The 22,161-nt window shown below is 43.1% G+C and overlaps 1 protein-coding gene across 5 annotated transcripts in view; it reads right to left on the reverse strand.

The window, feature by feature from the left end:
• LOC124298408 (RNA pseudouridylate synthase domain-containing protein 2) overlaps positions 1 to 22,161 on the reverse strand; it is an 86,951-nt gene that overhangs the window by 35,854 nt on the left and 28,936 nt on the right. Inside the window, exons 1-2 of one of the 5 annotated variants that reach the window (XM_046750363.1) lie at positions 20,586 to 21,141; positions 20,251 to 20,453 (exon numbers count right to left, since the gene is read on the reverse strand). The exons of 1 other annotated variant lie outside the window; for it this stretch is intronic. In XM_046750363.1, the coding sequence (XP_046606319.1) occupies positions 20,251 to 20,400 (150 nt within the window). In that variant the 5' untranslated portion in view covers positions 20,401 to 20,453; positions 20,586 to 21,141. Of the gene's footprint in view, positions 1 to 20,065; positions 20,126 to 20,250; positions 21,142 to 22,161 lie in introns of those variants that run through there. 3 more of the 5 variants (XM_046750362.1, XM_046750361.1, XM_046750364.1) reach the window with 3 other exon arrangements.

Here is a 22,161-nt window from a genome sequence, read left to right on the forward strand (position 1 = left end):
TGTCCCGATTTTCATATTCAACTGGTCGTTTCTCCGGCATAAAATTTTCAAAATTTCGAACACACGTTTCGTTTTATTTCCCCGAAAATTCACCGAGCAAAAGGGACTAAAATTATCCTGGAAAAGTGATTGCCGGAACGCGGCTGAGTTACAAGTACGAACCTAGGACGCGTATCCACGCGACGTGCGATCAAGTGGTTTAATTTTAGAGGAAAATAGGAAAATCTTGCTCGCCCGAGGAGAGAGGATCGTGCACCGTCTGAGAGGTAGATTATACACCTGTCAGTCTGTACGTATAGTCTGGAGAATGTATTCATAGCACGGCTCAAGGGGACAACCGAAGCCGGTTAAAGTCACCGTGGGACCGAGGAGAGTGATGGTGGTTACGGATTTGCGAAATGTCCGAGGGCTACGGAAAATGCAAGTCAGAAGTCGAAGGCATCGAATTATCCTCGTCTCGTGGGTGTTACGCGTTGAATTGAAAACTGCTGTTCAATTCGTGACAATTACATTTTCAAAAGTAACCTGCGGCAAAAATGCTGAAAAATTGTTATTACAGTACGAAAAAGCTCATCTTTCGCGCGAAATTCAATGATAAACGACTTTATTATACCGATCGGCGATTGCGATCCCGATACCGATATGCGACGCATGCCGTTTTCTCGAATAACCCTGTCGCAGAGAATATTGAATTTTGATAAAAGAAAATTTCGTTCTAAGCGGGGGAGGAAAATGGGAGTAAATAAAAAATATGAAAAAGATCCCTCGCGATCGTCTACGAAAGGGAGAGGGGGGGGGGGGGGGGGGGGGGGGGAAGAGGTCCCGAGAAATCCGTTGTAAATAAAATTGCGTGGAAGGGCGTCGGGTTAGAGCAGCGGGCGACTATTAAATTGATTAACCGAAAAGCGGAGGTGAGCGAACGCTTACCGCGACAATGTTCAGGATTTATTCCCCGGTTCGGGGGACGGCTATTCATCTCGCTCTACGCGTTAAACGTGCCATCGAACACCGTGACTTTGGTATCGAGAGGAATCGATGCAGGGACAAAACGATTGGAAATTGCGGGGAACGGCGGTTGCAGATCGGAATGCGAAGGAGCGCACGAGACGTGATTTCCTCGGGTCCCCGACGTCGCCTTATCTCGTTAAGAGGGGGAGGGGGTGGTATTCGATCGCCTGTATGCACGTCGGGTGAAGGAAGACATTGCGCTAAACGCGAGCCTGCAGTTTGTACATATACGAGTAGTTCAGGGACAATCGTGCGAATCGGCTTTGTCCCACATCGACGATCAGACGATATTTTCTATCTCTATTTATCGTCTCTGTCTCTCTCTCTCTCTGCGTCTAATCTCCTAGGAATAACTCCTCGCAGCAGTTCTTGTACAAGTCTTGGCTCGAATTAAAACCACTTTATGACCGAGACGAAGTGTGTAGCTGCGAGCCATTTTGTTGGAAAAGAAAAAGTAGAAGAAGAAGAAGAAGAAGTAGAAGAAGCAGAATAAGAAGGAAAGAAAAGAAAAACAAAACCTGAGACGTAGAAGTAATCTCGGGGATCAGTTTGGGATAACTTTGAGAAATGGAGTGAAACAGAGATTCGGTCACGTTGTAATTGTTTTCTTCGACGAAACTTATGATTTTTCGGTCAGACTCACGGAGGAGAGTGGAACGCAAAAAAAAAAAAAATCAATCAATTACGTAGGGCGAATGAAGAAGATCCCGCGATACTTTATTTGGGAGTGATTTCGGCTGACCGATGATCCGCAGTTCGTCTTAGAATTAAACGGAATTCGGAAAAATGAAGAGTCACATTTTAACTTTTCTCTCTCTATCAATCTACCCAACTAAATCCATCTTTTTCTCGATGAAATAATTATAACGTGACAAAATCAGTATTTCACCTCATTCGTCAAAGTGAATTCGTACCCACCGTTTCTCCACTCAAGACAAGGATCTGATAAATAGAACGCCAGCACGAAAGGTGAAGACTTGTGAAAAGGAATATTTTAATGACGTGACGACGCTTAAGCGGAAGGTAAAAATTATACCAATGGTAAGATCTTTAAGCTCTTCCCCCCCTCCCTCTCTAACTCTCTCTCTCTCAGCTTTTCTCTCCTCGTTCGCCGACTAAAAAAAAAAAAAAAAACTCTCAACAATAATTTGGGATTTTTCCAACTGTTTTAATGAGTCGAAAAACTCCCTCGTCGCGGAGTTTAAAAATCTTTTCTCTTTCCTCATTCATAATCGTCCGTCTTCGGAAAGAGAACGAGGACTCGAACCGTCGTTTCGTTAACACCGCCAGGTCAGATATCGTACACATATAACCCATCGGTTTAACGGATGGAGCAATATCAGAATTAGAAACGAGGTAGGGAGAGAAGGAGAGAGAAAAAGAGAGAGAGAGAGCGAGGAGAGCTACAAAGCGAGATACAGGGTGGATGAGGTTGTTTTGGTCAAAGGCCCGGGATGAAATGCAGCGGTGGTTTATAGAGCGGCGCCGCGGCGGCTTGTGCAACAGATGGAATCACCAATAATGGATTTCGCCATTGAGGCAAACGGCGCAGACTGCACGGCTGGTTCGCCAACCCTCCTCCCACGCTTCGAGGGAATTCCCCTGAATCCTGATTGATGATTACACGAGGCTAGTCTGCAGAAGCGTTCCGTCGAGATCGGAACTATACGTATCTACATACGTACGTGGATACGTATGCATATGTATACTATGTACCACAAAGCATAAGTGGCGTTACCGCGAGCGCGGAAAGAGCCTTTCGAAAAGAAAAACCAAGCGCGAGCGGAACAAGAATATTTTCGTTCGCTGACGCGGGTTCGACTTTCGCACACGTACGTGTATTTCTCTCTCTCTCTCTGTTTTTTTTTTTTTTTTTCCCCATCATTTCTTCACGCAGTCAGCTTCGTTTCAAGCACCCAGTAGACGCGATAGACAGCCACGACCTCCTCCACCTCCTTTTCCTCCACCTCCTACTACTTTCAGCCTCTACTGCAGTCAAACTGGCGAGAATTGAACTTCAATTATCGGAGATATAATCCAGATAGGAGCGGTACGAAGGGTGGCGACTCGAACGACGCCGACGACGAAGCCGGTGTATTTCCTGCGATCAAGGCCGATAGCAAAGCTATCTTATATCAGTGATCTCAATGTCTGTACGCACCACTTCTCTTTACAGACGTGAAATTATATCGGCGGGATAATATTCGGCTGGCTGGCGGGACTTCTTGTCGTCGCAAGAATGCGGAGAGGGAGGGAGAGATAAAAGGTTTTTTAATTTCGTCTAATTGCGCGAGAATAATGTAGTAAAAGTAAAACGATACGGAGAAAAAGTTTTATACGTATACGCTTTATACTCGTAAAAAAAAAAATGTAACGCTCGAATAATTCCCACATTTTTGTGACAAAAATGTTTTTTTACATAATATTTACATACGGGGACGAGGTGAATTTAATTTTTCTTTCCTCACACGTCGGATGGTAAAGTGTGAATAAAAAAAAAAAAAAGATGAAAGTAAACGGAGAAATATCGTCGACCGCGTAGCGAAATTTTATTTCATTTTCTTCAATACACGCAGTCAAAAGAATCCCGGCTAACGATAAGTATGTAAATGAAATATAATGTACATGAATATAAAATTTGTGTTTTTTTTTCACGCAAAAATATGTGAGAAAAAGTTATCAACAAGGGTAAGACTTTAGGTTTTCATAATCGTTATAAGTTAAACGTGAAATTTAACCGTTTTACCAGCTATACGAACCTTGACACACACGCGACGCGCGTTCACTTAACACACTTCTTTTCAATTCGACCCTTTGCATGTGTAAATATAATTTACAACTACAGCTAATTGTAAGAACGTGTATCGCACGCGTTACAGCAACGTGGTCGGGATACAACTGGTTACAGAACCAGTCGAAAGGTGACAGCAGGCGGGAATAACATTATCGACACGATCTGAAGGAACTGAGTTTTCAACAAGTTTAAGAGGACTCAGCGTTGTTTAAAAACGGTTGAATCAACAATTTCGATAAAAATTGGCGCTGTTTCGTCGAAAGAAATGTATTCTCTCGTCTTTGTATATTTATTGATAAAGAGGGTATTTTCGAGCTGTCTCCTTTCCGACAGCTGGTTTACGATAACGTCGATCCGTCAATCAATTTCAGCAAAGTATACAATTACTCCGACTTTCCCACGGGATACAGATGATAAGACGTAATGAAATGAAAAGGCGCAGGCATCGAGTTCCGACGATGAGTAGTCGACTCTTGTAAGCTCCATTCACGAGATATTTCGTCTAATTTTTCACATGTATCGTACCGTTCGTACGGATATTAAATGAATTACGACTACTTGCCGATAAATAACGATAGGAGTATAGTATGGCCATGGGCCAAGGCACAGCAGCATCGCTGGCCGCTGGAGAAGCTCCGGCATGCAGAGCGTATACATTACGCGATATATTTTTATATCCAAAAGTCTAAAAATTCTCTCCTAGCTGTAGCGGCGGTGCGGCTGTGAGGGGCGAGGCAGCCACGTGTCGTCTTAAATTTTAATGTCACGGTCAAAGGTTCGAAGAGTTTAACCCAAAGTGCGAAGGCGGTTTCACGCCTGACCCAGGAGAGGCTGCGTCGCGATCGTCGGAGAGAAGGAAGATCTGGAGGTCGAATTCGGCTAACAGAGCCTCGGCACTCCGCAGATAGTGCAGACGAGGTGTACATACACATACATACACGTATATCTCAGACGTCTCATCTCCTCCCGATCCAGCGCCGCCGCCGCGCCGCGCTATCTCCAAATTGGGTTCAAGCCGCAGCGCCGCCTCCTTGTCATTTTCGCGAGAAGAAGACGAAGACGAAGACGAAGACGAAGACGAGTGGAGAGGAGATGGGGGAAATATCAGGGTGAAAATGGGGAGGGCTAGTCGGGGATGCGGGAGAATTTTTCCCGTTTCCCAGTGCTTAGAGAGCGAGGGATAACCGACAGGCGAATGCAAGGGTCGAGGGATCAGAGTTGGCTAAGCCGACGCGAGGCTCGAATTTAATCCGCGGGAATAACTGACGCATCGAGCGTAGAGCAGCGAGCTCGAGTAAAAGTAAAAATCCCGAGGGAAGCCCGATCGGGCAGAACCCCCAGCAACTGGATTAAGAGTGCGCGACGATGCGCCGAGTGACGAGTTAGCTTACACAATGTGCCTGCCGGCCGATCTGATTTCCAATTTCGACGCGAGTGAGTGCGTTGTCTCGCAGAGCCGATAGTTTTACACATCTCTGTCTCTGTTTTATTATTTTCGCTCAAAGGATGGGAAGAAATCTCTTGGCCGACCGAAGAACGATATCCGCGATTCCAGACTTCCCCAACATCGCTCGGTACGACGCACTCGCGCGCAACCACGTTTACAACCGAACCTACGTACACACATGCATATGTGTATGTACGTATACATGTACCTACGCAGCGAGAAGCTACGAGCCCTCGCCATTTCGGATGACGTAAGATTTCCTCAGGGAATTCCCAGAGACGGAGGCCCTCTATCAATACGAGATTAAGTTGGCAGTAGCAAAGGTATACCTGTGCCCGCGTCGCATATCGCGTACCGTGCTAAAATCACGCCCTTTCACTCTCTCTCTCTCTCCCTCTCTCTCTCTCTCTGCCTCCCTTCATCTCTCGCTATCGCAGAAAATAAAGAGAAGGAATAAAATTGGCTCGGTGCTCCGCAGATGTACAGCGGAGTCTTTTTTAGAAAGTGTGCAATGTGTATGTAGGTACGTATAGACGGCTCGTTAATCGTCTATTTCGCAGTACCCGAATCGTACATGGTCATTCTTATTTCGAGTTCGTTAACTGTGTAACTTGAAATTTGCACGGTAAGTCGTCGTTAGTTTTGCAATTTTATAAGGACTGTTGTTAAGTGCAACGCCTCGACGCTGTAATGAAATATAAGTATCACAGGTACCGAAGATGTTTTTTCAATAAAAACCACCGAGAAAAGATAATTTATTTATCATTTTTCTATTACTTCTCTGCAGTGTAATTATACCGATGCGATGGTTTATTCCGGTGGGACGATATAAAAAATTTCCAATAGTTTAATCATTCGTCCAGAATAATTCGGGTACGATGAGAGGGAGGAAAAAAAAATAATAATAATTCCGTTACGTTGATGTCGTATAACGTCGATAAACTGTATCCGGTCGTACACATGAAGCGTCCCCCATTTCTCTCTCTCTCTCTCTCTTTCTCTCTCTCTCTCTTCTCCTCTCTCTTTCGCCCCCTTTCCATCGAGGACAGCGCATTACTAAAGCACGGAAAATCAAAATCAAGATTGAATTGGGTTAGGGTCGCGGTCCCCGATCGGAAGATCGAGGAATGGTGTTGTACGTGTGGGATGTATAGATATATATTATTTAACACCGCGTGTACGTGGTGAGGATTGGGAAATTGGCGTTACGCGAGAGAAGACGGTCGTAACGAAAGAGCGGCGAAGAGTGCCAAAAACCGAGTATACGCACACACGCGCGCACGAAAAAGTGTAATATTCGTTGAAAGTGAGGAGAGGAGCGAAAGAGATGAAAATAAAAACGAAAAAAAAATAAATAATAAACTAAAATAAAAAGATATAACGTTCGTAAATAGATTAGCGTAGGTCCCGAAATCGCAACTCGCAACTTTCCGTTACGTCATGCGTGTGGGCAGAGCGACGCTATCCGTGACGTATCGTCAGCGATAATCGAGGCGAACGATCGACTCGCCCCTCGGTGACATAACGTGCATCAGTCCAGGGGATCGACATGCTCGAACGACGAAAATAAGAAAAAGAAGAACACTGACCGCGAGTCTGCATTTATTTAAAGAATTTTTCGACATTGCGTAGGCACCGGTATTATAACCGCGGGTCTGCACGCGGTGCAGACTCACGTCGTGTTAAGTTACGTAAATTACTTGAAAGTTGAGAAATAAGTAATCGACTGCAGGCTTGAGCCAGAAGCAAGCCAGACACTGATTCCGAGTAAAAAAAGACAAAAAAAAAAAATAAAAACACATTTTAATAACCCTGCCCGAGGTTTTAACCGTCGCGCAATGATTCAACGGTTATGCGTAACCATTTTCATCGACTGTTTGTTTACCCCTCATCTCCGGGGATCGTAAATACCCAAGTACCAGGACTTTGAAGACTGCAGTCGCGTGCGTGACGCCTCCGCTTAATTGTCGTCGACAATTTAAGCTGATCACCCCGTGAAATTCGCTCCTATATGATATAATTTCAGATATGATAACGATAATAATAATAATGAATAATTAATGCAACGCGGATCGATTCGCGACGACGACGACGATAAGACGCCGTGCTAACGAATGAGAGAAACCCTCGAGTATTTATAAATTATCCCCGGGTACACCTGTAATACGGACTTGATAATCTGAGGAAGGTCGGTTCTGGGTCGAGCCAAACTCCGTGACTTGGAGAGCCTTATCGGTAGGTAGTATAAGGTTGGTTGGTTGGTTGGTTGGTTGGTTGGTTGGTAGGTAGGTAGGTAGGTTGGCTTTTGCTGGTTTATATACGTGTACACTGTACACTAACCATCCACGTGCGGAAAATGGTAGCCAAACAGTAATTAGAACAGCAAACAAGGCTCGTTTAAATGGGTGTAACGATTTCTTGAGCAAATACACAGTCTTCTGCATTTTATACCATACGAACGAAACGTTTGTACCTGCACAATGGTTCTAGGTATAAGGTGATGCGGGTAGGTATATTCACAATGTGATTTTCACGACAAAACCCGAAGGGTTTTACTGAAAATCGCATAATTTTTCCGACGGTTTAAACTCTGGGCTGTTAAATTTAATCAAATTATTATCAGTCGATCGTAATCGACGAAGATGGAATATTGTAAAAGAAAATGAATAAATGAAAACAGCAAAAGAGAGAGAGAGAGAGAAGAGAAAGGAAAGGAAGATTCATTGAAGATAGAAATAGAACACCTGCTGTTTTACTTTAATCTTCTTTTTCTTTGTTTATCCCTCATCGAGTATCCATGAACGAAAACTAATTACTATAAACATACTGAGAGAAAAAAATAATAAGAATAACAATTGGAAATTTGCCAAAACTAACAAGTAAGGTAATATATATCAGAGAACTTTCGAAGGCGAGAAAAGTAATTTTAAAATATTTCGACACGTGAAAACGTGGATATTCCAGAATAAGGATTTCCATGATTCTATGTATATACGCATATTCAGAATCGGTAAACCATTCAGAGTATTTGTTCGCGCGATTCAAAACTACCGAATCCAAATGTTACCTCGTATAATACTGCAAAAGTTGAATAAAATTCTCGGCAACGACTGCGTGCGATTTTTCATTGACACGGGTATACGAACTTTTGCACTTGACAACTTTAATCCGATGTCCAATTTTGGCAAAAAATTTTCATTCCGTGCACCAAGAGGGGGAAGAAAAGAAATGGAAAAATGAAAAAAGAAACATTTATCGGCAATCCGTTGCACGCGAAGCTTTGCCGCGAAACGATAACGCGACGTCAATACGGTGCGAGTATGTCACGGTCGAAGTGCATCCCGCAGTTCCAACCGTAGTGATTTTTACTGGATGTTGATTTATCGGGTCAAGCTTTGTCGTCGACAAACTTTGGCTTTTTCAATTTTGTACAGTGTGTACATACCGCGATTATTGCCAACCTCAACTACTCGCTTCGGTGTGTGTGTGTGTGAGAGAGAATTTTGTAGAAATCCAATCCTGCAGAACGGAATATATATAACATTAGATTGTAACGAAAAGCACTTTTGTTATAATTAAATTCTCGAGACCTGAATAGAGGTCCGTTAAAAAACTGATGACTCGTATAAAGATCGTGTAAAGTATAGCCTGTGATTAAAATCTATCGCACATTGCATGTATCGATGCTCGGATACATTGCAAAATGAAGAACTAGGCGCCGCCGCCCCCGCAGAAACAACGTAAAAAACTTGCATGTATGGGTGACCGTATACGTACAACCGATGGGGATCGAGGCTAGGAAATCTTGAGATACGAGAAAAGTTGCATACAGAAAACAGTCATAAATATACGTAGGTAAAAATCTGCCTCAAGATTATCCGAGTGAATTACGTAATGGCTAAAATACTGCAGTTACACATGCATGTACGTAATGCGAAGATGAACACACTCGCAACGAGTTGGAGCGGTGGTCGGTCGCTGGCTCGAGGTACTCCGTTCTTCAAACACATTGCAAACTCGGTATGCCTAACGCATACACAGAAATAGAGAGACACAAGCAAGCCTAGCTACGCTGTCAGTCCGAGGTAGCTGGCAGTCTTCGGATATAGAACGTGCATTAGCCAAATGAAATTGAAAATAGTTTCACGTCAGTCAAACCCCCCTCCCCACATTGCACACACGTGTGCCTATCCATCCATTCATCTATCCATCTATCTATCTATTTGTCTATCTATCTTTCTCTCGATCCATCTCCCTTCTGGAATCCAGAATAGAAAGAATAAACGATACAACGCGTTATAGGTATTAAATATTACAGAAACCTCGTTGATCCTCGCCCCTCGTGAAATTAATTATATTGGCTGGGATTCAAGAAATCGGAATCCATCCCGTTATTGTTTATTACGAGTATATGCGCTACCCGTCCCATCGGGTCGGAAGAATCAAACACTGATTGAATTATACCCTCGCGCTCGTTCGCCTCGTTCTTTTATTCTTTTCTTTTTCTTCCCTTTTCTTCATATTATTTCTTAATTATTTTCATAATCTCGAAATTGTCAAAATTCTTTCGCGATAACGAATGAATAATTAATTACCGAATGTACGACAGATTATGAAACCGGGCATTTCGTTATGATTTTGAAAAATTGGCCACAACATTTTCCGCCTTCATGTGCGAAGCGAAGCATGGATTCGCATCGGGAATAACTTTGGATACTTTATAGCCTCACGACGATTCTTCGCTTCGCGCGAATTATCGTCCTTTCATGGCAGCTGTGCAAAATCCAGCCACGTATTAACGACTCGGGGAGACTTAACTACGGGATTCCAGAACTGCGGAGCGAACATACGACGCCTTATACGGAAGCCGACGTCTTACCAAAAGTTGACAAGTGTCGTGTCTGAAACAATCTGTGCAAATATTTGCGTATTTCATGCACGTTTTTTTTAAGGAAAATTTTTGATCGAGGAGATTCGTCGGCCAAAAATCGATACATTAAATTTTTTGAAAATGTAAAATACTGAAATAATGAACAAAAGCATATTCACGTAGATATCGATGCATCGATTCAAATCGTTTCAAAATGATCGAAACTCGAGTAGATACATTCGATCGATTTCACTCTTAGATGGCTCGTTTTATGAGTTTTTTTTTTTTTTTTTTTTCTTGTGACGTTCGCATCGTTAAATATTTAATTCTAGAACATTGCACCGATATTGATTATAATCAACAAAAAGCATTAATAAATGAACAATCTCTCTAGGAACTTTGTGTAAAATAAGTCTCCTGAATAAAAATGAGACGTCGTCGTAGCGTGAAATCGAACGAATCTATTACATTTTTAACAGTATTTAAGAAATTTCAAGCGAAGCATCGATATAACCTATAATTTTGTTCATAACTCTGGTATTCATTCTTCCCTATTTTCGAAGAGATCATCGTGCCTTACGGATATGATAATTGCGATAAATACTCAGCGCATGGCTTCCAGCCCGTAATCTCCATTTTCAAGTAAATTCCCTCCTCTAAAGCTATTTCCGGTATAACTTGCAAAGCTTTACCTGCGCAGTGCATCGTGATTACAGTTCTGCAAACGACGTGTACACCCTATGTCGAAATCTTCTTTGCGCTTCGACAGATCGCGTTAGAAGCTCACGGACACTTTGTTTTCGGTAGCTACCTAAATAAGCGAGGAGCGTTCGTTACCTTTGAAGAATATCTTAAATACACTTTCACTTTGGCAGAGAACTTTGGGTAATTTAAAAAAAGTTTAGACAATTTTTAGTGTTGGTCTATTTTCTTCCATGTGTTTTTTTTTTTCTTCTTCTTTTCTTTTTTGTACGATTTTACACCTACGTATTTCTTTCGAGCAGCGACGTATGAAGCGACTCTCTTTGCAGACTTGACCATCGAATTCGAAGTCGTGTCGAGATTGAAATATATCGTAGGCATATACGTACGCGATTGGAGACCGAGAGAGAGAGAGAAAGTGAGAAAGGGAGTGGAAATAAATCCAAAGGTCATTAGGAGACAGAGAAAATGTCTTTTTTCGTTTGAAATTGAACGCGCGGCGGGCGGAATCGATCCAGTGATTTAAAAGGAGTCACCCTTTGGTTCTCCGCAAACGCGTGGATTTCGGGTTAGGGACGATGCGATGTATAGAAGGGAGCCTCGTTGTTCTGGCAGCGGTTTCGGAATTGTCATATGTCACACAAGAGCAGCAGCAACAACTAGCGGAAGGGCCAGAAGAGGCACGCAGGTTACGTAAAATAAAACCGCCAAGGCAAGTAAGTAATAAATCACCTTAGGAACGAAATCGAATTGTTGCGGACAGATTTGAGCCGGCCAAGAGTTGCGGTTTTTCTCCATCCCGAGACACCGTGCATGCATACACAGCCATCTGCTCGTTGTTGCGCAACTGTGAGTGACGGGAAAAAAAACTCGTTCTAAAATTAGTAGAAATAGAAGGAAAAACCGTATTTATGAATTATACTTGGCTGCAGTAAAACCTAAGCGAGAGGAGGAAAAAAAAGACTAAAAAACGGTGCAGAGTTCAAGAAAATCATAGAAATATTATACGGTAGCGGAGAAAAAAATAAATGGAACCCTACCAATTTGACTTTTTTCTTTTCGTCGTGCATGTTATCGGCTATTGGGTAGAAAAAAAATAAATTAACCAAGTAAAAGGAAAAAGAAATAGACAAAACGCCTTTGGAGAATGACACGCCGTATACGGTTATACGTACTTGCGCAGCAGGGTGAAATACACGTCGTGAAATAAACGAGGGAATGGGAACGGCGGAAACGTTTTCAATTTCGCAAGCAACCGTTTCCACACGGTTGTAATACCCGCTTGTACGGTGGTCAGATACGATGGTAAAAAAAACCAAAGAGAGAAAGAAAAAAATATTTTTTAAATAAATGAGAATGAAGAGACAAAAAAAATAAGTAAGCGCAACGTGCGTCGAAGACGCGCGTGTGGTAGGAAGCTCAAATTTCATCTCGGAACCTTTTGGCGATATCAAAACGAACGAGTAGTAGTGGTAGACGCGGTAAGCGTAAGTTGAACCGCTGTAATTATTTACAACCTAACACACTGCACCGTACAAAGTCTTATACACAATTAAACGTTGACGTATAACAGCACGACGAGTCTCAGCTTCTAAATCAAGGCGAAACAGAATTACGCGGACTGTTGTAATAATTAGCATCAGCTTGTTTCTTCTCATCTTGTGTAATTATTTCCGCCTCATAAATGGTAAGAAGAAGAAAAAAAAACGAAGAACAAGAAGAAAAAATCATTTCTACATATACATCCAAATTACTACGTTGCGTAATATTTTCCCCGTGAGGTAACGCGCGATTAAAACTCGCGCTAACCGTCGATCGGTGGGGAATTTTTGTTTCTCGATCCTTTCGTAAAGTTTCTTTTTAATCCACGTTGCATGATCGCGCAAAACTGACGATTAATTCGCATGTTATATAGCGAGAGTAAAAGAGATAGAGAGTTTCGGTATAACGAAGATTAGTGATGCGAAATTCATCGACGATTTTTGAAAAATCGATCTTTGCGACGTTAGATTGATCGATTATTACTCGATTTCTCAAAGTTTCGATTATTATCGAATCGATTAATGATGACTTGATAAGTCATTAAGAACAATTTCATATAAAATTGTAATGTTATATATTTATTTATTATATTTATATTGATATGAAATATTCTAATAAATAACATAATGTCTCGGATAATTCGTAAAACAAAGCCATTTACTGTTCCTATTATCTGATTACGTGATAAAGGTAATAGAAAACTTCAGAATACCGTTTATTTGCTGCCAACAACTATTACACACTATTACTAAACAGCCATACCAAATCCCTGTTACATTACGTAATATTAATTATTTTGACTTGGCTCGTTTCATTCGGAAATATCTAGCCTATCGTTCGGAATCGATGTTATATTCATCATCCGATATATTCATCGATTCTCAGAGCCGTAGAAACAAACATAATAGATCGATTTTCAGAATCAATTCTCCTTTATTTTCTCGCATCACTAACGAACATAAATTATCATTTTCGTCAACGTAATATGTATAATATACAACGTAGACATTTTCAAGTCAGGGGGGGATATTTTACAATTTTTCGCACACACGCGAGCATCTACTACGCAATGCGCGCGGTATAAGCGAGAGGGAAAGGCGCAAACAAAGAGGGAGAGAGAGAGAGAGAGAGAGAGAGAGAGAGAAATTTTGCGGCGCGTGCCATTCTCCGGATAAATTACAGTCCGGGTTTAGACGAGGTTCGGCGGCTAGGTGATAGCTACTGCGAGATAAGGCTGCCAGGTTATGTGCTTCGTTGCATTCCGCCTGCGTGGATGCTCCCCCCCATCCCCACCCCCACCCCCGCCACCCTTGCTTTTGCCACGAGGAGGGTAGGTACGGCAACATTGCGCACTCACTCGTAACTCTGCATACCTATAGATATAAACTCCTGACTTCACCCTGTGTAAAACAGAAACTCGGGGATTCCCCGGGTGTCATTCGGGAGATCCGCACACGTCCCTATAATAATATTCCCCTCTGGCTTTGCGTCGGATTTTATAATTTTGAACGAGCTTCTTTCTTTATTTCTAACTCTTTTCTTTTTTCTCAAGTCGTTATTAATTTTTCCGCTTATTTGTGCTTCTGATTTCTCTCTCGTCTTCGAGTCGGACGATTGCAAATATACCGACGCGTGATGCAAACGTCGAAAAAATAAATAAATAAATAAATAAATAAAACAACTCTTTAAGATCAAAGTTCGAAACGTGTGTATCTTATGGCTTCTTAATTATGCAATTTGACATTTTCTTTTACCGCCGGAATCATGCAATAACGTGTAATAAAGTTGCAATGTAAGATACGCAACGGTTCTAGAGATATTATTACTCGGTATTATTATTAAAGACAAGCAGGTATATATATATACATACCCTCGATTTTTCCGTTTCCGTTTGATCAAATGTTCAAATACACGACGTGCGAAGAAAGTGTGATCCGAATCAGCGACGGGAGAGAAAAAAAAAAATCCAACGTTCTCTCGAAACCGGCGGCAAGATATCGTTCAAAGTTTTCGCGAAAAGCTTGGCGAAACAACTTACAATGGTGGATTAAAATTTAAATCGGCTATCCGCGGTTGCGGATAAATTTTGAAGGGGTGGGGCATCCGTCGAAAAAGCCCGGAAGTCAAGGGCCGGATCCACCCCACGAGAGCGATAAATGATGCGCACGGTACGGGCACCGATGCCTTTAATTGAGTTACGTTCATCCCTCGGCGTATTCGGTAACCCCGATGCCTGTCCAACGTCACGGATTTACGTGTAATGCCGCCGAATACGCGACGGGCGTCGTTCGCCGATTTTCGCAGCGTACAGCTGGTCGGTGAAAAATTCTACTCCGATACGATGATCCGGTATGAAAAATCCAACAGCTGCTGGGGGTGAAATTCTCTGCGATTATTTCGGATTTTCCCACAAAAACAAAACTTCATCCCATTCCCTCGAATTGTATCACCAGCGTTGTCAATTTCAACGATCCATCATATTAGGCATTGAATAAAAGCGTCGATTTTCTGAATAAAGAGAAAAAAACAATATTTCCATCCACGTGTGTTCGAAGCGATTCGAGTATGACATTTGAATAATTACAAGCGTATTTTAAATCGTACCGCAATATCCGACAAAATTGTTATACGTGAAAATCCCTCGGGATTTTCCCCGCTCTTTGTTTCGAAGTAATACTAGGTGCACCGCAGTTTCCTCGTGTATGTACATACGACGATTCCACGAAGACTGGACACGCACCGGGATCAGCTCTACCGCGTGATCTACCTTCCACGCATATCCCCACGCGAGAAAACGTTCGTTAAATAAATAAATGAACAAACACCAAGGTGGAAAACAATATGAAGGTGAGGAGAGTTTAGACGTCGTGCATTCGGGAAGCCGACTTACACAACCATAAAGCATGCCCTTAACGGAAGTGGATGTGTGCGTGTGTGCCGTGGTGCAGGGCGTAGCGGTTTATTTACCGAAAGGCGCAAAACAGTACATGAAGATAAAGATGTAGATTAGCGGGGGCAGCTGTATAACTTTTTCCTTATCTAAACACAACTCCGCGCGGACTCTTTGGCGTTACACTCTTCGTTTATTGGCTCATTAAGAGCGCCGCACTTTCCAGCGGTTAAATTTTTATTTTTTTTTTTCAGTTTTTGTTTTTTCTTTTTAGTCCTTTTTGCGCCCGGTGAAACGTTCCGAGGGTTTCGGAGTGCACGTAGAGGGGAGCATGGTCGAAGGGATTCCGAGCGATGCGATCACAGCGTCATTTCGGGAAACAACCGTTGTCAATTTCTCGTATAATGTGATTTGACGGCGACTGTACAGCGGGATCGTGCTGCGGGGTAGAAAAAAGGAAGAGAAAAAAAAAAAAAAATTAAAAAAAAAAAAGTTGCGGTACAGCGTGTATCGATCGTTTTTCAGTACCGACTCATCGAGGACGGGGATAAAAACACGATGAATTTATAAATGAGTTGTGTATTTTCGTTGTACAGATTGTACAAGTGGTGAGAAAATTGTCAAATTTTCGACGACGCCGCGATAGATTGGAGAATATACGTTTCTATGGATTAGACGAAATTGATTAACGGTCAAGAACGAGATTGCAGGAATTTTAAGGCGGTGTCCGCGGTCGATTTCGACGTTCACGCGTGTGTCTCCAAATATCGAAGTTCATGTATCTCAAACGCGAAAAATAGCACGATAGCGGATTTCATACCGCTTAGTAATCTTTTTACAAATTTTGTTTCGGATAATATTTACGGCCACCACCCCGTCCACCGTTGGGTGCACCTATTTTTCCGAACTCATTTTCAACCTTGTAATATAAATGTAAAAAAAAAAAAAAAAATGGTAACAAACGTTTAAAAATTTATCTGCTGTTCTTCATAAGTGCTTTCATTTGGCATAAAAAAAAACAATCAGATTGATAGCTTGTTTTAAGCACCGAAAAAAAAAATTCTAACCAACTATTTTTCGACTCGTTACACCAGGATCTTCCCTTAAGCTCGGTACGAGTTTGATCGCCAGACTGTCGTGAAAATTGTATAAACACGGCAATGCATGTTCACGAGTAGGTAGTGCGTAGGTTTAATCAGGCTTTACAACACTGTTCCCAGTCAATTACACCCGGCAGTGCGACTGCCTTACGGTATGTGAAATGTGACTTCTAAATTGATGTATGTATTCCTCGTAGTTTGAGGGCCCGCAAAACTGCTTATACACGGCGTAAAACTTTAAACTTGAAAATCGTCGGCCATGAGAACAGCGAAAGTTCCGTAAAACGGGGGTTGAGCAGACGTTGTACGCAGAGTCCTTGTAGACACGCGAGAAGCCAGAGCTAGAAAAACCGCAGCTACGACCTGTCAGCGGAAAATGCTTCGCTATCATTCAGCCGCATCTCTATATTGTGAAAAAACAATTTTTACACCTGAATTATTCAGAAACTTATTCACAATTAATTACGCCAGCGCATAAGAAAAAAAATACGCGTGGTGATTTTCTGTTGTCTATATATACATATGTGTGCACCTAGCAATGATGTTTTCTACTTATAATGTTTCGAATGTTTTCAAATTCATATCCATATACAGGAATATTCCATTAACATCTGTGTACACACAAAAGGTGGCAAACACCTCGCTGCGACATCGGCCTGACAACTTGCTTGGCGCCTGGTCTTATACTCAAATAGAACTAACACTGCTGAATAGGAATACCTATGACAGCATATCCAGCAATTTCTTGGTAATGAAACACCGAACGGGTTCGATCCGTTCATCTCCTGCAGGCCAAGATCGGCAAACTGGTATAATGCAAATAAACGCTGCCGCTTGCCGCACGCCGTGTACAAGACGAGAGCGTCGATAAGTACGCGATTGTTCGTTACCGTCATCGTGACGTAACCGTGTGTGCAGGATACCGGGTAGATATATAATAGGCGAAGCACACGTAGAGTGAGGTACCGAATGAATGGTGCGAAGTTGACGCTACGTGCGTGCGAAAAGGGATGCGCGAAGTGCCGCGAGTGGTGATAATTATTATTTCTACTATGCGTATCGATTGGTAGAACCGTACGTGTTTTCACAACGATACACGCACACACGTCCGCTTAGAGTCAGTTCACTATCGTTGCGACGAGTCCGTTTGTTCCTATATGGTATAGACCCACTTAATTGCCGCGTGCCGCTTTACCTTTATACCCTGCAACTGAACCGTCCGGAGCTACGTTTTCAAATTACATTCTCACGTATATGGATGCACGAGCGTGTGTACACGCGGTATGAATTGTACGTACACACGTGCACAGACACATACCCCACTCAACGGCAGACAGCTGAAAGCCGATAACGAAGTAGAAGTGAAAAAAAGAGGAAAGAGTTAAAAATACAGAGTATATACGTACAGGTCCTTTAACCACTGCGGAAAACTTTTTAATAACCAAAAAAAAATTTAACCTCGGCGTGGGTGACTGCTGCATATTTATTACATATTATGTGTGTGTGTGTGTGTATAGTGGAATTAAAGTTTTGGAGAGACGTTATTATCGCCACCTTCCCTCTTTCGCCCTTCTTCTTCTTTTCCGTTCTCTTTTTAATTCGCACAAACCCACCAATTATTTCGTTCTCTTCCTTTGGCGATGCGTTTTTTGTTTTATTCTCGTTTAGTTTACTTAATCCCTCGTAGAAATTATCCCTCTTTTTTAAATCCTAAATACATATACAGGTATACTCAGCTCATAACGAGTCTGCAGGATTAAGGTGAACATTTTTTCACGAAAAGAGGAGAAAGGAATAATGCGATTTTTATTTTTATTCCATTTTTAGTTTAAAAAATGTCAGCTATTTTAAACGAGTATTGTCAAACTGTACGCAAATGTCGGGTTGTCAATTGTGAGGATTCATCTTCCCCCACAAATGACAATTAATGGGCACTTTGTATTATAATAAAGAGTAAGGCTCGGCACATTGACCGAACGATTTGTCTTTTACTTTATGTCTTTTCTTCATCTCTTTAATTTTTTTTTTTTTTTTAACACTCTCATCGAATGTCAGACCGAGTTATAATATATCGACTGTAACGTTGCCGCGTCCGTCTGAGGAATTCGCTAAATTAGAATGAGTTCGCGTAGAATTTGGCTCTATTTCAAAGACAGCGAGAGGTGGCTCCGTTCCATCGTAAATATTACAAGATTATACACCTAGTCGCGAGACAAAGAAGACCGGGAGACAAGATCATAATTCAATAATAACATAATGTAACGCTGAATTTACAAATGCGGCCCCGAACGAGTACGAAGTTAGTAACGTTGCCGTGACGATGCACGTTTGTGAAAAATGGCTAATTCGCATCTTTACGACTTTCCGAAATTTATTAAACCATTACACGATAATACAAACAAAATATACGCTAATTCTGAAGAGCCAACTCCTTGATAGTCATCCTAAAGTTGATGAATAACAATCTCTTCTCCCGATGCGACGTATCGTCACGTGAACCTTTACTAACTTCAGCATTGCGACGTCACGATTTTGCTAGGTGTGATCAAGCAAGGGAGAATCCAAAACGAAGCGGGGGAGATCAGACGGCGATCGATGAAAAGCGACAGACGAAAGGAAGAAATGTTTGTTGTATCCCGACGTCGTTCGTACGCAAACTTGGCTCATGTTTTCTCTCCAACGATGTGTGCCATACACGCTACACATCAATCAGTTGTCCCTGTTTGGGGATCGGGTCAAGTCGAGCGATGGCTTAATGCCGTGCAATATTGGCAAGGCAAACAGGTCTCTGGCATTACTCCGCACGCCGCGTGCAGCATCATCATCCACAGGCCGACCAGGCGCGATAACCTTGTGTTTTCGCAGTTGGTAGGTAGGCACGTTACATCACTGTCCGTGGAATCTGGCCGAGAGCTTTATACGTGGAGCCGTCGATTCGACACCATATCGCGCGTGTGTACCAAGAGAAGATGTACGGCTCGCGGATTAATCGTGAAATGTAATATACGAAACTGCCCGCCCGATCTTACGATTAAACGATCCGCATATGCAGACTTGAGTAAACCTCGCTGGCGCCACGCGTTTAGATTCAACTTTTCGTTTTCCATTTCTTGCAATTATTACCGTTGATCGATAATGGCCTAAAGTCGCAGTAAATCGCATCGTGGAAGTCTAGTGAATTCGGAACAAACGATTTACACGACTTTGAAGAAAAAATTGATTAGATTGAATTGGCTGGTTCGTTGCTAAAGATCGCGAAGCTCAAGTTCGGATATCCATTTTTCCGTGCGTAACTGAATTTGAGAATGTATGTAATTAGAGAAGAGGCGAGCACTTTTCAACGATCTCATACTTGTATCTTTCTACGTTAAAATTATAGACCGAGTTGTTTTTGTTATACTATACAATGAGCAAAAATTGTCGAAACATATCATCACCGAAAAGCGTGAGAAGATAATAAGGGCAATGATCGTTATTGAATCGAGCGATAAGTCGATCCCCTGCGGATCGGAATCGGACGAGGTTCGAAATGTCAAAGCGCGTTGCACTCGCTCCGTCGAGAAGAACGAGGCGAACGAGGTTTCACCTCGAAAGCTTTAAAATCACCCTGCGTAATTTAATTTCCATTTCAGTTCGATCGAGGCTAATCCTCTTATACCTATCGAGGCACTTTGCCGAACCCGCCAACATCCCCAAGTCCCCAGCCTCTTACCTCGCGATCCCTTGGTTCGCCCTTCGGATGCCTCAAGGGTTGCATCAACACCGCAACTTCGCATTTACCACAGGTTTAAAGGGGAAACGAATTCTCTTCTTCGAGTACACCTCGACTCGCTCGTGTTATACGAGTTTACAAAAATCTCTCGCTTCCCTTCGAAAAATGTGCTATGCTTGTCCTACCTTCTGGGGATCCGGAGCATAAAGTCCGTGCAACGGTGCCAAAAGATGGAGCCCAGGATGAGGAATACTCGAGGCGGGATGTCCCGGGGGTATCGGCAGCGGCACCAACTTCAGACCCCAAGGGAGGTACCAGGGCGCCGTGTGATGCATGTCGCTGTCAATGCGCGAGCTTCGATTGTCTTTCTTCCTGTTTGTTTCTCACCCTTTTACCACGTCACGACGAAAAAAAAAAAAATTAAATAAAATATATATATCACCGTAACGGGATTCGGGGTTGAATATTGGCGAAACTTTTTACGAAGAACAGCTGATTACGCCATTCAACGAGAACTCACAGTCCTTTCTACCGACGCAAAAACCCTTCACCGTTTTGCGCGTGCTTTCGTCGATAGAGTCCTGAAACCATACGCGAACTGTTCCAAGTATCTTCCTTCCTCTATTTATCCCTCTAAATTATTTTTCTGCAAACGAGGAGGGGGGATTTGGTCAGTACGCTCGGGGAGCGAGTTGCGACAGGCAGCAAGAGCGTATCCTCTGGTCTCCGGTGTCTCGACGCATGCTTACTTTCCTCCCTCCGTTTTTCTCCTCCCCCTGCAGCCGATGCTAAATCACTCGACGGGATGACACGGGATCGGGTCCGCGATTTGGAAAGTCAAATCCAAGCTACCATCCGCGGCGATTAGGGAACCATGGGACGGGAAGGACTCTTGGGGTGTAAACTCGGGATAAATCACCAGGGGAGAAAGGGGCCGGTAAACGGCGAACGAAACTTCGTACGAGTGTTAAAAAGCCCGGCACTTGTTGTCTCGGTTATGCTCGGGTGTGCGCTCGGTGCTCCAACAGCGACAGGTGTGTGCGACGTGCTCTGGAGGAGCGCGTCGCGTCGACTGAGCCCTGGGCCTAGAGGCGCGTCCCTCGCGAGCACATGGCGGCCACTCTCCTCTCTCCCTCCCGGAGAACCGGAGGACCGGAGGACCGAAGCGTGTCGGCGTTCCATCCTCCGACCGATTCTTTATCGCGTGTCTATCTTTATCTCGCGTACGGAGTCCGTGGCCGACGGTTAGCGACGTCGTGGTCCGCGCGGCACGCGAGAAAATAGAGAGGAGAGAGAGAGAGAGAGAGGGAAATGAAATAATCCGAGAAAGAGCGAACAGCCTCTCCGTTTCACCGCTGCAGAGATCTGCAGATGCGAAGCACGTGCTTCGTCGCCCTCTTTCTTACCGAATCACAGAAAAGTCAGATTTATCGCGCCTCGTTCGACCACTTTGGAAGGTCATTCGTACGCCGGGATAAACGTCGCTGCTAAATCCGACGAGTCGAGATGAGACGAGATCCGAGTGCCCTACGCCTCTGTAATAGGAATTATTTACGTACACGTTGCATCGCGCGGATGATGCTTCGGTTAGTTTTTCCTCCGATTCATCCTGTCGGCCAACTAATTTTATCGGTGGACGTAACGAATATCTGTCACGCGTCATATTTAGTCTAATCGCAGTTCCGCGGTTTTTCGCTTGCGGAATGGATGCTGGGCTCACGCTGAGCGCTTCTTCAGCCTGGCTGCTTTAATAATGCCAAAAGGACCGAGTCGGGCTTCGAAGGGGATCCGCTGTAATCGTTTGACTTTGACGGATGGGGAAGGGATTCGGTTACGCTGCAATTACTTTCGGGAAATATACCGACTTCGCGGGACTTTGGACTTGTACGGTAGACGGGGAAATCGACGACGTGAAAATTCGTGACGCGGCAACGTGTTCGTGGCGTCGAAAATTTATGATGGAAATAATTTGCCGCTCCGTTGCATGCGCACTGAGATATCATGCTACACGATAATGTCAAAAAATGCAAAACAAAATTCACGGAATTTTGGAGATTTGACCGGCAGTCAAGGTTACGTCAAATTCCAGTCGAAAT

Source organism: Neodiprion virginianus, chromosome 2 (assembly GCF_021901495.1).
Source record: "Neodiprion virginianus isolate iyNeoVirg1 chromosome 2, iyNeoVirg1.1, whole genome shotgun sequence".
In the NCBI taxonomy this organism is placed as follows: domain Eukaryota; kingdom Metazoa; phylum Arthropoda; class Insecta; order Hymenoptera; family Diprionidae; genus Neodiprion; species Neodiprion virginianus.